The following is a 14,858-nucleotide window of genomic DNA, read 5'->3' on the forward strand; positions in this document are numbered from 1 at the left end:
ACCACCCACAAAGCAATGCCCAGAGCACATATTGCAGGGGAGTGGAGCATCTGTGGAATACTATTCTGATTGTATAAACAAGCTCTGGATTCTAGCTTCAGTCAGAGCTGCTCATTAAACTCTATTAACCTCCAGCACTAATATCTGCAGGGAGAGCTGAGACAAACACACACCTGCTCCACTTAAGAGGAATGCATTTCTCATTCCCTCAATGAACATATAGCTCCTCCCAAAGCAGCAGTCAGCACTCCCCTTCACATACACACTATGTATTCGCACGTACACTCTCACACTCATCAACAAAATGCAGATGGCAACCGCTCAGAACTCATAGCAAGGAGCTATGAAGGTGAGAGAGGAAAAGAGAAGGGAAAGTAGAGAGAGTGGAGAAGTGGGTGCAGGTGATGGAGAGGCCAGGGGAAGATGGGGAAAGAAGAGAAAAAGAGGAGCAGAATAGTTGCACCTGACCCACTCAAGTGCCGCGTGTCTGCTCTATGCATCAGCGATTCCTGTGCTGCTGTAGCACGGGTACACCACAGTAAAGACAACCTGCGTGGGGAGCACACAACTCATTAATGGAGCCCCCTGTCACATCTGTATGACAAACACCATCTGTATTCACTCGCTCAGACACACACCTCTGCTTTGCCCAGGGAGAGCAGAACAAATACACACACCAAGAACAACTAGAATTTATTTATCTTTAATTTAAAATACAATCAAATTGACAATCCAATATGTCTGACAAAACATCTCCCACAACCAACCTGCCCCCAGGAGATCATCAGCTGAGCGACTGTACTCTATTACACTACAACACCGCAGCAGTCCCAGTAGAAAAAGTAGTATTAATATGTATTGCATTACCAAAGCAACAGAGAGAAACAATCCCAACAGTGTAATCCACGCCACTTGAGTGCAGGAGCATTTATCATGCAGAATACAGAATGAAACGCAGCACACATAAGCGAGGAGCAAACTGCAGGTACATACCGTTGGGGCTCTCCTCATCAATGGTCACTATGGTTGCAGGGGGGCCAGGCCGGGACAGCTTACACTCTGCAGAAAGAAAAAGCAAATGAGCAATCAGGAAAAACAATCCCTCTTTGCAGCATTTACATAATTTACTTTGCAATCTCAACTGTGCTTCATGGCAGCTTATGAAAATGACTGCATATTGTGGAGAGTAAAATGCGTTTCAGAGGGAGATATTCAATTTACTCATACACTACATTTATTTGACAGCTATATCTTTCTCCAGATTGCACATTTTAAATAAAGTATATCATGAACTTTTAAAAAGCATCGCATTGTTAAAGAATAAATCAGTGATCCCCAACCTTTGTGGCTTAAAAAGTATCTACTTCAGGCCCCTTGTCACTTCTCAGATGTCTATGAGGTTTTAGAAGTTCCACCAAAGAGACGTTTGCCCTTCAGCTTCTTGTATATTTCATTCATATAACTGTTTGAGGCCCGAATATGTCAAATATTGAATATTTTACCAATAAAGCAACAATTAAACTAGCAGGGGTGCAAACGGTGACACAGATGCAAACCTTGTAAGGGTGTCCTGACAGAGGTGTGCCCCCCAGGAAGTACATTTTTTTTTTTAGAATATCAGTTTTAATATGTGGCTTTCCAGTCGATTTTAGCATGAGAATATAGACTCAATGTAATCTTACTGCTACAAACGTAATGTATGTGGTACATCAGTTCAGTCAGAAGAGTGCAAAGCCAAAAGTCCAAAATTTTATTAAAGTACATTGTACTACGTAAAAATTCAAGAGGGTTTTGCTCTTTACTGCTGTTGCAACCCCTGTTTGGTCAATTAAAAGACAGGGCTTTGATACGACGATAAATTGATTTCACAAGCACAATAACTGAAAGAAAAACTGTCACAAGGTCATTTCAGTTCAGCTTCTGTCATTTTTTTCTTGACATTTGACATTTGCTCTCTTTTCAAACTAATTATGCTCCTGTACTAAGCTTTCCATTTAACTGTATCATAAGTGATATTGGTCCCTTCCAGCTAACTGTCTACTTTTTGTTCATTTATTTGAAAAATCTTTACATTAAACTGTTGCTCCTCAGTACTGTAAGAGTTAAGGCACTCAAAGGAGATGGTAGCATGTGATTGGCTACTGAGAACAAATATCTGCTGATGATCGGTGGCCAATCAATGGGAGCACCCTTCTTTTTATAATCTTGCTAATCTCAGACTCTAGCTGCTTAGAGTAGAGAAATTTGTAGTTTATCTGATTCAAAAGTTTTAGCCAAAGCGGTTTTCAGGCGGCGGCCATATTGGATTTTGCCACCATAGTCATCAGAAAGTCAATCTGTGATGCATCAATATCCAGATGTCCTCTACATATATTAAGCCATATATGTACCAAAATTTGGTGCTTATATCAGGCAATTTTTCAGTTATTTTTACCTTAAAGCATGTGGGCAGTCAAAAACTAACTGTCCTTGCAGACCCAGACCCTCCAAGCCCATTTTAAAAACTCATCGGATCTGCATGAAGCTCACAAATGACCTGTTTTAGATTCAAAATGGTGATTTGCCAAAAGCCGAGACGTTTGCACCCCTGTAAAAGTCAAAAAATGAACACAAATATATGTAGCAGAACTTTGCTTTTCGTCTTTCTGAACCATATTAATCCACTCCCAACCACAGATTTATCTTGGGACCCACTGGGGCCAAAGCTCTACTATTAGTTGGGAATCACTGGACTTAAGTACCTTAATTTATTTATAAAGTAATAAAAACTAGCTTCACCTTGACCAGCTTGAGCAGTAAATGCATCAGCATTAATGCTTTATGACTGTAACATATCCTCCTGGGACCCTCTGTCCTCATATGGGGACATCACATTTTGGGTTTACCGGACCTTATGCGTCATTCTGCTTAACTTAGACCTGTTGTCCTCGTTTGTGGACACATATTTTGTGCCATCTCGTGTCAGTTAGAGCACAATACACTAATCCATGTAAAAACAAGATGGCAGCCATCTCTGCCATAGTCTCGCCACCAGACAATCAGAGATCTCCACCTTCTGATAGTCTGGGGACACTCCTTTCTAAAGTGTGTTTAACACACCGGCGAAAACGGTCGGCAACAAAGCAACACCTCTTGCATTTTTTAAAAGGACACGCCCTCCCGGAAATGTGCACTCCCCCTTTTCTCGTCCACAAGGAAACAAACACACAGAGAGCTTGAAAACAGATGCCGAGAGATTTAACTGCGTTTTACCAACGTTACATGTGCTCAGTCCACAAGATTGTGGAAATGAAGGACTTACAGCGGACTATGTTTACGAGCACAAGAGTTCAACGAGCCACCAAAGGACCGCCCTGCGGATTTACTATTGGTTCTGCAACGTAGGGAGTTTTTTTAAACTCTGAAATTGTATCCGCCCATCTAAACACAAAATCAGGGAGAAAGTCATCAGTCTTTAGTTAAGCAAAGCGTCTAAAGACTGACTTGTGAGTCTATCTCTGCCAAGTCAATCTGCAGCCGATTGCGACACAAAAGTAGACAAGGTCCAAAACCTGATCACATTTAATGGGTGAAACTTGTTTTTTATGAATAATAACATTTGCAGTTTGATATGTCACACAAATTTGACCAATTTTAGCAACAGTAACAAGCCAAGACGTTGTTAATTAGAAAGTGCTCATTGGCAGACATTGGGAATTTTTCATCAGCTTGTTGAAGGATATTGAGACTTAATTATTGTCTCATTTGAGGACATAACAACTTTATTAACATCTCATTTGAGAATATTGGGACTTAATTATCATAGAAAATGTTTGTTTTTTTATACTTATCAGGTCCTACTGATTTGAAATAGCAAGGAGAAATTGAAAATGCACCCCAAACAAAAGCTCAGGTCTCAGGAGGATATGATAATGTATCAGTCCCAAGGGTATTATTCAAGAGAATTGGTTCTTTCACTTTTGATACTTAAATGCATTTTACTGTAAATATTTTTATACTTTAACTGACACAGAATTTAGATTGAAAGAGAGAAGTACAGTGCTGTCTGAATATAGCCTACAGCAATGCTAGATCAGCACTGCAAAAAAACAAACCATGACATACAATCACTGACACTGTAAATATTTCATTGGTCTGTGGAAATAAGCCTCAAAATGTTGTTTCGCTGCCTTTCTGTCATGCCATAAGCTGTCAAGTTGACACATCTTTTTTATAGCAGGTGGCATCTATGACTGCTAGCGCACAAACATCAACAGGAATGGACTGTATGATACTGACACCAGACAAACAGGGTGGTCAAAGCATGTGGCAACATCATAAGCAGAGCACTGACGAGAGCGGCTTCACAGATGGAGGTCACAGCAGCTAGATGGTACGAGCACATGGGACACAGGTAATGGCAGCTTGACAGACAGCACCAGATGGGGCAGCAGGAGAGGTGGAGAAGAGGAGACAGGAGGAAGGTGTCTAGTGTAGAGGAGCAGGCGCTGCGAGGCGACGCGCTCTGCAGCTGATGTGAGGAAAGTTTGGGATTAAATGTCTTTCAACAGGGAAGAGAGGAGGGGAGAGACAGCGGCGGAGGGAGACGGTAAAAGAGAATACAGGAATGTGATGAAAAAAAAGAAAACAGACAACGGATGGTTGCCCTCTTACCCTCGTACTGCCAGTCTGAAGGGGTCAGGGGTTAGTGGAGCCAGAGGGAAGCAGAGCAGAAGCATGGAAGAAAAGAAAAGTATGAAACAGTTGGTTGAGGAACAGCTCTTAGTGTTAGGAAAGGAGAAAAAAAGATCATTATACAAAAATGAACAGATATTAGAAAACAGGGGAAAGGACAGGCAGTTTCAGCACAGATATTCTGTAGAAGCCTCCGCTCTACAAATGGTGTATGTTAGTGAACCACACACAGTTTTCACAAATATGGCCAGCTGATCTCCTCTCGCTGCCAGTTGCTGCCGGCTGACATTATTCCGCAAGGGAGGCAGTGGGGTGCAGTACAAATATGAATCAATTCAAAAACTAAAACAGCATCTCTCGGTAAATTAACCATGTGCTCTGGAGAGGGGAAAAACACTCTAAAAATGATTCATGGGGTCGGTGGATAATGCTTAAAATAAAGAAGTTTTTCAGCGTTAAAAAATAAAACCTTTGTTTTATTAACATGTTTTACTCAGTTGACAACTTATTTAAATAAGTTGGCAAAATCCAAAACATTTTTGACTAGGATGGAATATAAATAAATAAGTTAGAATAGCTTGAATAAAATAGTTTGACCACTAAATATTAACACAACTTTTGAATAAATATTAAGTTAATTCAACTTAATTAGGTTTTTCAAGGTCGAAGCAAATCATGTCAGCTGTACTAAACCAGAGCGAGGCACCCTGCAGCTCTTCAGCCCCTCTCCAGTGGCTTCCTGTGGCTTTGACCAAAAAAAAAAAAAAAAAAAAAAAAAAAATACATATACATATATACATATATATATATATATATATATAACAGCTATTTTTTAACATGTTTATTTATTAATGTTGTAGGCCTAAACAGATAATTTTTCATATTTCATCAACTAAAATGTGCTCAAACATCTACAGCTTGGCACCTTTTCCTCCTATTTTTGCCAAACCTCAAGAGCGAAGGCTCGTCTGAAATCTTCCTAGCCTGGCTAGCTATGATTCAAAATCCAAAAAAAATGAACGTCTCGGGGGAGAAGAGAGAGTTCAATAGTGTGTGGACGGCTTAATTTGCTTTCACTGCCAACTCTGTGAGGTTAAAGTTCCAAATAATTATAAAGAGCCCACTGCAGAGTAGCCACCACATAGTAAAACATGTCAATGAATGCTCATTTAGACCTATGAGTACCCAGGTAGCCAAAATGACCCGGCCCAGAACTAGCCTGAATTCGACATGCTGGATAAAATTAGCCGGGCCAGGTCCAGTTGCTTGACTCAGCTGAGACTCGGCATAAATGACGCTCCAGAATCTGGCCAAATCAGCTGCCCTATTCCAGCTGCCATGACTGTGCATTTACAGTTAAGGTCAAAATTATTAGCCCCCCTTATGAAATCAAATAAAACCCTTATCCTTCCAATGACATGGGCCATAACCTTAAGTGTTTATAGTTTGTGTGTGTCCGCAAGAACAAAGACAACATCTGCATAAGGTCAAATGAACATTTTTATTGGTTTGCTGAACTGAAACAAGAAAAAAGCAAAAAATGCAATGGTCAAAATTATTAGCCCCCATGTGATTTTGTGCTTTCAAAACAAATTAACTGGGTTTGAAACCACACCTGAGCAGTCAATTAGGTTTGAAAACATACCTGAGCAATCAATTAGCACTGAACCTTATTTAAGTGACTTCAAGAAGCAGAGTTAGTATCACTTGACCACTTGAATGAAAGGGATACTCCAGGGTTGCTCTATAATCTTCGTAAGAAGCAATATCATCATGCCAAAAAGCAAAGAAATCAGTCTGGACCTCAGACAGAAGATAGTGGATCTTCATCTTCAGGGGGAAGGATATACTGCCATTTCCAAGCGTTTCAACAGCTGTGCGTTGCATCATTGCAAAGCACAAAGAAACAAAGTCTGTTAAAAATAAACCTGGCCATGGTAGAAAACGCAAGATTTCCAAAACTTTGCAGTGAAAGATGTCAACAAGAATCCCCAGACCTCTGCAAAGATGACTGTTGCTGAACTGGCTTCCTCTGGACATGATGTTTCACGCAAGACTGTTGTGAGGGTTCTTCATTGTGGTGGACTTCGTGGTCATCGTGCAAGAAAAACCCCATTGCTCTCACAGCGGCACATTAAAGCCCGACTGAATTTTGCCAGAGACAATCTGAAACATAAGGCTGAGTTTTGGAAGTCTGTCTTTTGGTCTGATGAAACCAAACTTGAGCTGTTTGGGCATATGGATGCTGCTTTTGTTTGGCGAAGGAAGGGCAAGGCCTTCAACCCTAAAAATACTGTCCCCACAGTGAAGCACGGTGGTGGCAACATAATGCTGTGGGGCTGTTTTGCTGCTTCAAGGACAGGAAACCTTGTTTGGGTGCATGGGACCATGAAAAAAGAGGATTACGTGGGTATTTTGAAGGCTAACATCAAGACATCTGCAGCCAGTCTAGGGTTAGGTCGTCGGTGGGTCTTCCAACAAGACAATGACCCGAAGCATACATCAAAGTTAGTCAAAAACTTTTTGAAAGACACCAAAATCAAGGTTCTGGAGTGGCCCTCTCAGAGCCCTGATCTCAATCCTATCGAGAATCTGTGGAGGGAGCTCAAGGTTCGGGTCCATGCTCGGAGACCAAGCAATTTGCATGATCTTGAACAATTTGCCAAGGAAGAATGGGCTAAAATCCCTCCGGAGACATGTGCCAACTTAGAAACTACCAGAAGAGGTTGTTGTCAGTTTTGGATCAGAAAGGCTACACTATTGACTATTAGTTGTCAGAGGGCTAATAATTTTGACCATTGCATTTTTTGCTTTTTTCTTGTTTCAGTTCAGCAAACCAATAAAAATGTGCAGATGTTGTCTTTATTCTTGCGGACACACACAAACTATAAACACTTAAGGTTATGGCCCACGTCATTGGAAGGATAAGGGTTTTATTTGATTTCATAAGGGGTGCTAATAATTTTGACCTTAACTGTATCAGAAATGACCTGGCCCAGCACTGGCCCAAACTTGGCATGCCGAATGAGATTAGCCACGCTACATCCAGTTGCCTGACTTTGCTGAGACTCGGTATGAATGACACCCCAGAATCAGGCCAAATCTGCTGCCCTATTCTGGCTGCCGACACTGCCGTCACTGGGCTGTTAACAGAAATGACCTGGCCCAGCATTAGCCCAAACCTGGCATGCCGAATGAAATTAGCCTGGCTGGGTCTGGTTGCTTGACTCAGCTGAGACTCGGTATGAATGACACTGCCATCACTGGGTAATGTTGATTGGCTACATTAGACTTAGTAGGCTGCATTGCCTTAGGTTCAAATACGTTTTGCCGCTCCAGATTAATTTTCCATTATTATTACTTTATCAAAAACTGGCTCTTCTATAAGACTCATGAGATTTACTCTATAGACTGGTTACATACATCTGGAAAAAAAAAAGATTATTTCACACAAATTTTCTGACAGTCAATAACAAAAGGACTAGGCTGAAGCCCCAGTTTTATTTTTGCCTATCATATATTAACCAAAGGATAACCCAGAATCTCAACTATACCAAAGAAAGAAAATAAATAAATCAAAAATTAAATACATTATATGATTAAGGCTTTTATTATTTTATTTCACATTTTACATGTTTCATAAATAAGTAACCATCTTGAATTATAATTTCCTTCTCTTAATTTATTATTATTTTTTTTCAATACAGACAGGACTCCCTCATCTTTTAAAGTTAAACCAGTGAATTCTTTTTTTAGAGACAGCACTGAAACCCCTTTTATCTCTCTTTCTTATATCGCTCTGCCTCCATCTTGACATATATTGAATCTCAAGCAGCCTGCTGTCAGGTGGTGTCTACTTACATCACGTGTAATCAGAGACGGACAGAAAAAAAGAGACACATGGTCGATGACACCAAACCAACAGTCAGCGTTCTCTGGTTTCACACCCACCTTCTGTTGCTTGACTCCACTTCTGCAACTATGCACCTGTTGCCAGGTGCATAACAGTGGATAGTTTTCTTGTTAAATATGCATGCCCCTGAGCCTTCACTAATGTGGTGGTTTAAAAGTGCATTTTAATCAGAGATAAAAACCTTAGGATGTGATGTTGCTGCATTTTTAATCATGGCTGTTTCCAAAGTGCAGATACACACACAATAATTAGCAATTAAATGGCAATGAAAACCTGAGGCTACAGCGTGGAGCATCCCATGCAAATCGTTGATTCCGTTTTCATCTTCTTGTATCTAATTTAAGCACGTGTCATGAGCTGGACATTTTGTTTTTCAATAAAGAGTTTATGTAGAGCAGAGATTAACATACATGCAGGCAGCGCATCTCACCTTGCTCCATATGTGACTGGCTGCGTGAAAATCCTGTCTCGGTACAAGAAAATATGTCACGAAGCGTACCGAACCTTTTCTAATCTAAAATCCTTGGGGAACAATTATCAACACATACTTGGCTTGCACTGCTAATTCCTAAGGTGTACTCACTGTTCGTTTTAAGAGTTCTGTGATTCTGCAGCAATTAGAAAACCTGTGCCTATCTGCTGAAGAAATAGAAGGATGAGGGATTCCTTTAATAGCGACAAAATGAACAGAGCAAGTGGGTCACACCTCGCAATCGGAGACATAAACAACAAGCAACATCAAAATAAGTATGCAAATCCACTCGGAGAGAATATACGCTGTGTGAAGTAGAAAGAGCGTGCACATGTGTGCGCGTGTGAGTGTGTGGTATAAAAGTTACTTGCGCTCATTTTGAGAAGCTTTTTAGGGGATCACAGACAGTCTGCCTTGTTAGTTTTGCATATGTGTGTTCAGTCACGAATGTGTGTGTGTGTGTGTGTGTGTGTGTGTGTGTGTGTGTGTGTGTGTGTTTGTGCGGGCACACACACGTGTGCATGTTTGTGTGTGTGCAGCTTTAAGTGGTAGTTGTGGCAGTAGGAAGGAGATGTGAGGAGTCTGCTTTGAAGACAAAAGGCAGAACCGTGCAGAGAAAAGGAATAGTGCCTCCATTTGCAGTGCTTACGGGCCTATATTGCGATCAGAGCACAAACATATGTTGCACTGACAAATGAGGCACACACATACACATGCATGTGAATACAAACACAAACTTGAAGCAGCAAAGTCTGTTCATTTTCTGTCATACTCACTACGAAAATGAAATGATGCCAGCCTCTTGCCAAATTTACACCTTTTAACAGCGGGGTGATATTTTCTATTGACATTCTACGTCAAGCTTTCCTCCCATTAAGAAGCCTCCAAGAATAATAATTCACTCCCCCCTGGCTCTCTGGGTACACAAGGGTATACAAGACTGTGCGAAATTGTTCTACCAAATCTCCTGTACACCGCTTCCTGCAGCACTCAAGATAATAATGTAGGATTAAACCTGCAGACATACATACATACGTACATACCGTAAACATACATGATTGGAAAACTACTTATAGATTAATCTACTTATCTAGAGGACCATGACAAATCCTACAAGAGCTACATCCTTGATTTAGGAAGAAAAAAGGGCAGCAGAGGGTCAAACTGCAGAGTAGAGTCAAGCTTTTCATACAATGCTGTAGAAATATAGAGTATATATATACATATGTAGTGCAGAGTACTCTGGAAAAGAAGGGGTTAAAGAGCAAACTGTAACATTAGATGAAATGTGCCCTTTTCAATCTGCATTGGGGGATGTTGTGTCTATCTCATGATCAAATGTGATGCAGTTGTTTAAAAAGGTAAACAGTCAAAAGCGATACATAGCAGAAGGATGGGAACCAGATGAAAGACACAGTTGATCACACAGCTCAGGGAGAGGGGGGTATGCAGCAGCGTGGGGAGCTCACTTACTGAGGTCTGTAGATTTTCGACAAATCTGCTCATCAGGCTCGGGGTCGTGTGTGTTTTTTCAACAGTAACCCGATTTAAGAATACAATGTATGTGGTTCTTTTCCTGGGTCAAATGTTGTGATTGTAAAAAGTGTGGGTATGTTATTGGAAAGAGCTGTAGACCTTGGTCTTGATAAAAATCAATAGCATTAGAAAAGTGGAAGGTAGTGGTGGAACATCATGTTCCAGTGGACATAAGAAATGTGTCTTGAATGTGTGAGTTTAAGGTCAGTAAATAAGTATTGTGGTGACTAAATCATAAAAACAGCCACTCAATGGGTGGTAAATAACACGATCAGGGACACAAACATGTCTAGTCTGAGATGACCCAGAAGACTGGGAGGCAATATTCGATTAAACTTGGGATGTTAATAACATTTTCTGCTGTCCAGACTGGAGTCGAACGCTGCCACTAGGGCAAGTTCATGATGTTGCTCCTGGGACTACAGCACCCCTCAACAAGCTAATGACCCAGAGGCAGTGGTGGACTCCTCTTTGAGAGACAATCCCCATCTCAATGGATACTAACCCTCTTCATTGGTAGAAAGGATCAGCCAACTTTCTGTTGCTGCCATTACACAGAGTGGTCAGTTGAACCTCTCTCAAGTTAGCATCAGCTAACACAGCAGCAGCAGCTAACGTCAGACACCAACTGTGAAACGGTCCAAACAACTGAAACGGCTCCACTCTGTCATTAAACCGTTGGGTAATATTAGCCATATGATGCTAACAGTTAGCCCTGTTACTGTGTGTGTACAGGGTGGACCTACACTCTATGTCCCAGGTGCAGAGCTCATACTCTCGCGACAGTGATAAACAGTCAAGGAGGCACTAAGGGAAGCAATACCCTATGCGCAAGTCTACACTCGAAACAAGGTTTTATTAATTTTAAAGAGTAACACTCCCGTCCCAACAACCCTCTGCCCCCATTGGTTAACGGGGGTTGGCGATGGGTTGCAAAAACATTGCAAATCACATCCCAAGATGAAACCAAAAGACGCCTACTGAATTCTAGCTACCATATTTTTTCTCAATGGTGCTTTAGAGATTCACCATTGCACATTTCTGAAACCTATTATTGCACACATTGTAACCTTGTATTGGGCAGCGAGGCTCAGGGGTTGAGGTTGTTCTCCACTATAGTATCCTTGGCCAAGATACTGAACCCCAAATTGCTCCTGATGGCTGTGCCATTGGTATGTGAGTGTTAAAACTGATCAGCAGGTGGCACCATGTATGGTAGCCTCAGCCACCAGTGTGTGAATGGTTGAATGTGACAAGCAGTGTAAAAGCGCTTTGTGTGGACAGAACACTAGAAAGGCGCTATACAAGTGCAGGTCCATTTGCCATTGTACACTGTACAATTTCTATGTCAGCAGTGTGATAACAGGCAACTTGCACTGCTAGCATAGTTACCAACAGTGGCTGATAGAGTTAATATGGGGGTGTAAATTGTTTGGATTGACCCTTCTGAACAGGGCCAGGCTCCTGCGTGGAATTAAATATAGGCCTACACATAAAAGTATGCACATTTGTAAGACAAGCAAAAAATTACCACGGACTGGAGAGGATGTACTGACCTAGGAGCAGACTGAGCCGGCTTCAGCTGGCTTTCTGGCAGAAGAGTTTCATCGACTATCATAAAAAACATTGTCTCATTCTTGGCCAATATTGGCTTTATCTCTGTCATGTTTGCATTCTAATATTTCAGCATCTGTAAGAGTGCATCAGGTGTTTGCGACACTCACAAGCCAAATAGTCGAGGAGACAAAAGAAAAGCCAAAACAATTAAGTCCAGATAGATAAGTAGATTGCACAATGTTTGACCATGCTATATATTTTTGTATTACCAAGAAAACATAACTTCAAAGCCAATAAATTGATTCCACTGGTTTTTATCTCACGCAGCAGGAGCATTGCAGACTTACTTTGGTTTGTTGGCATGCTGCACCAAGTTGGCTTCAAATTGAACAACTAAGAGCTGAGGTTCTGTGCTTATCCTCAACAAAGCAAGCAGCCTCATTATAAAAATGTGTACTTCTGTATATTTCTCCAGCTTGTATGGCTGTAGTAACTCTCTCTCAGTCCTCAGCTGATGCTCAACAGGCTACGTTTAATACATCTCAGGAAGCATTTCTTTTAACGACCTGATCTCTCTGTTCCAATTGAAATGAGTATTGGATAGGAGTGGGGTGGAGCCAGGGTCTTAAAAAGAGGGGGAATTATAACAAATGCAACAAGCAGCCTCCAATCACTAACAGGTAATCAGGGCACTGTACACTTCAGAGTTCTAATCCAAAGACAATCAAAATCTTCTCATTTTGGCCTTTGGGTAATTTGCGCTCACCTAAGGAGATCTTCTCACTAATCAACCTAACAATGTTGACTTGAAGCAGTAAAACTTCAATTACAGAGTGATCGCTGTTTGTCTCACAGAGGAATCAGCGAAAAAAAGGGGGGAAAAATGAGCGCAAGCAAGCTTCAATCAATTTGTAGAATTGTGTTTGTGATTCTTCCTTGCAAAACCATGAGATGTAACAAAAAGGATAAAGAGCTGAGTAGAATTCACGAGACAATGCAAATAAAACAATGAAATGCTTGTTAACTTTAATTTTCGCATTTAACAGCCACTAACTCTTTGACATTTAGGGACTTTTATACATACTCAGCCTTAGATGAACTCCTAATATACAATATTTCAACAAAACAGAGATAATGACTCAATGAATCAAACTGTTTAACAATGTTGAGATTCATTTTGGGCCATATGCAGTACTGAGAATAATTTAACAGTCAACTTGAAGTGCTGTAATGAAGACCAATTAAACCAAGACCGAGTTATGACTAAGACCACAATGTGTCGAGACCGAGACAGGATGAAGACTTTGAGTGGCTGAGACAAAGTCAAGGACCAGTGCGAGTCCCACACTGCATGACACAGTTATGATACCATGGAACATGCAAACCATAGGCACTCCTTGAATTGATCTGAAAGATCTACATTCCTGTAATAACACCCGAAGAAAACAAATGAAGATTTCTCTTCTTTCACCTCTTTTTGTGCCATATACTGTATATATGTGTGCATGCATGAGTGTACAATGAGAAATGTCTAGGAAGAATAATCAAAAGGCATTGCCAAGGTGAATTTTATGTGTGGGAATTTCCCTTTGTTCTCCAGCAAGCACACAAACATCAGGGAGCTGGTATCAACTTCACTAGGTAGCGCCACACGCTAATACCATTGTATACTGTTTACCCCAGTGAAATTCCAGGAAAGTATGAATACGGGAAAAAAATAGATACCACCAAAGTCAAATTGACCTTTTAACCCCCGCCCCCGGATGCAGACCGGCCAATCATAACGTAGTACTGGGCCAGCTCAGACCAGGGTCCAACAACATAGCTGTGCTCCATTGACTCTAATGCTATCGTTTCAGATTTCCTTCATTTTCAGGCTGGTTTTGTGGATTTGGAGCTAAATGTTGTGCCTGGGGCACGTCGTGTATTAATGATACTCGTTACCTGGAGAGGCTGGAAAAAGATATTGATGATATTGATAATAAGATAATGATAATATTTCTTCAGGTAGTGCAGTTAGTTGCAGTGTGGGCTCCATGCTTACTGTGACAGCTTGTTAGACCATCACAAAGGGGCGGGGCTTAGCGAAAGGTTATTAGAGGAGGGCATGAATATGCTAAAAAAAAAAAAAACAGCTACCACCTAAGCTTAATTCCCACAGTTGTGCTCTAGTTACCAGTCTTAAATAAAATCCTCTTTTAATGAGACTGAGACAAGAATGAGTAAAATGCAGTCGAGTCCATGACAAGGACGAGACCTACAAAAAGTGTTCTTGAGACCAAGGCCAATCTCAAGCACTACAACACCAGCAAAGGGTGTCTATTCACTGTTATACTGAAGAAAAAGTGTGGAGAAAGCGTTCATGTGCACCACCATTTATTCTTCTCAAATGAGATGAGCTGAGATGCAGACAACCTCCTGAAAAAAATAAAAAAATTCAAGTCTTTACAAGGCAGCTCATCGACTGCAATATTACTGAAGCAACAAGGCAGTGGTGAGATGAATTCTGCTCACTGACATTTAGTTTCAAAAGGCGTTTTTACCTGACACTCGATTCAATAGCCTGCGCTTTCCTGTGGCTTCATCTGCACAAGCACCTTTTTAGCAACCAATAAATCAAACTGCTGCTCCCTGGAAGTGGAGATCTTAAAAAAGGAAAGAAAGAAAAACCAGACTTTAAAGGACAACTAACCTAACAAGCACTAT

General features: G+C 41.0%; 1 protein-coding gene across 1 annotated transcript in view; it reads right to left on the reverse strand.

Moving 5' to 3' along the window:
- Positions 1-14,858, reverse strand: part of LOC125903130 (protocadherin-15-like) — a 324,152-nt gene that overhangs the window by 198,431 nt on the left and 110,863 nt on the right. Inside the window, exon 4 of the mRNA XM_049599840.1 lies at positions 994-1,059. Within this exon, the coding sequence (XP_049455797.1) occupies positions 994-1,059 (66 nt within the window). The remainder of the gene's footprint in view (positions 1-993; positions 1,060-14,858) is intronic.

The sequence above is a fragment of the Epinephelus fuscoguttatus genome, linkage group LG16 (genome assembly GCF_011397635.1).
Source record: "Epinephelus fuscoguttatus linkage group LG16, E.fuscoguttatus.final_Chr_v1".
Taxonomy (NCBI): domain Eukaryota; kingdom Metazoa; phylum Chordata; class Actinopteri; order Perciformes; family Serranidae; genus Epinephelus; species Epinephelus fuscoguttatus.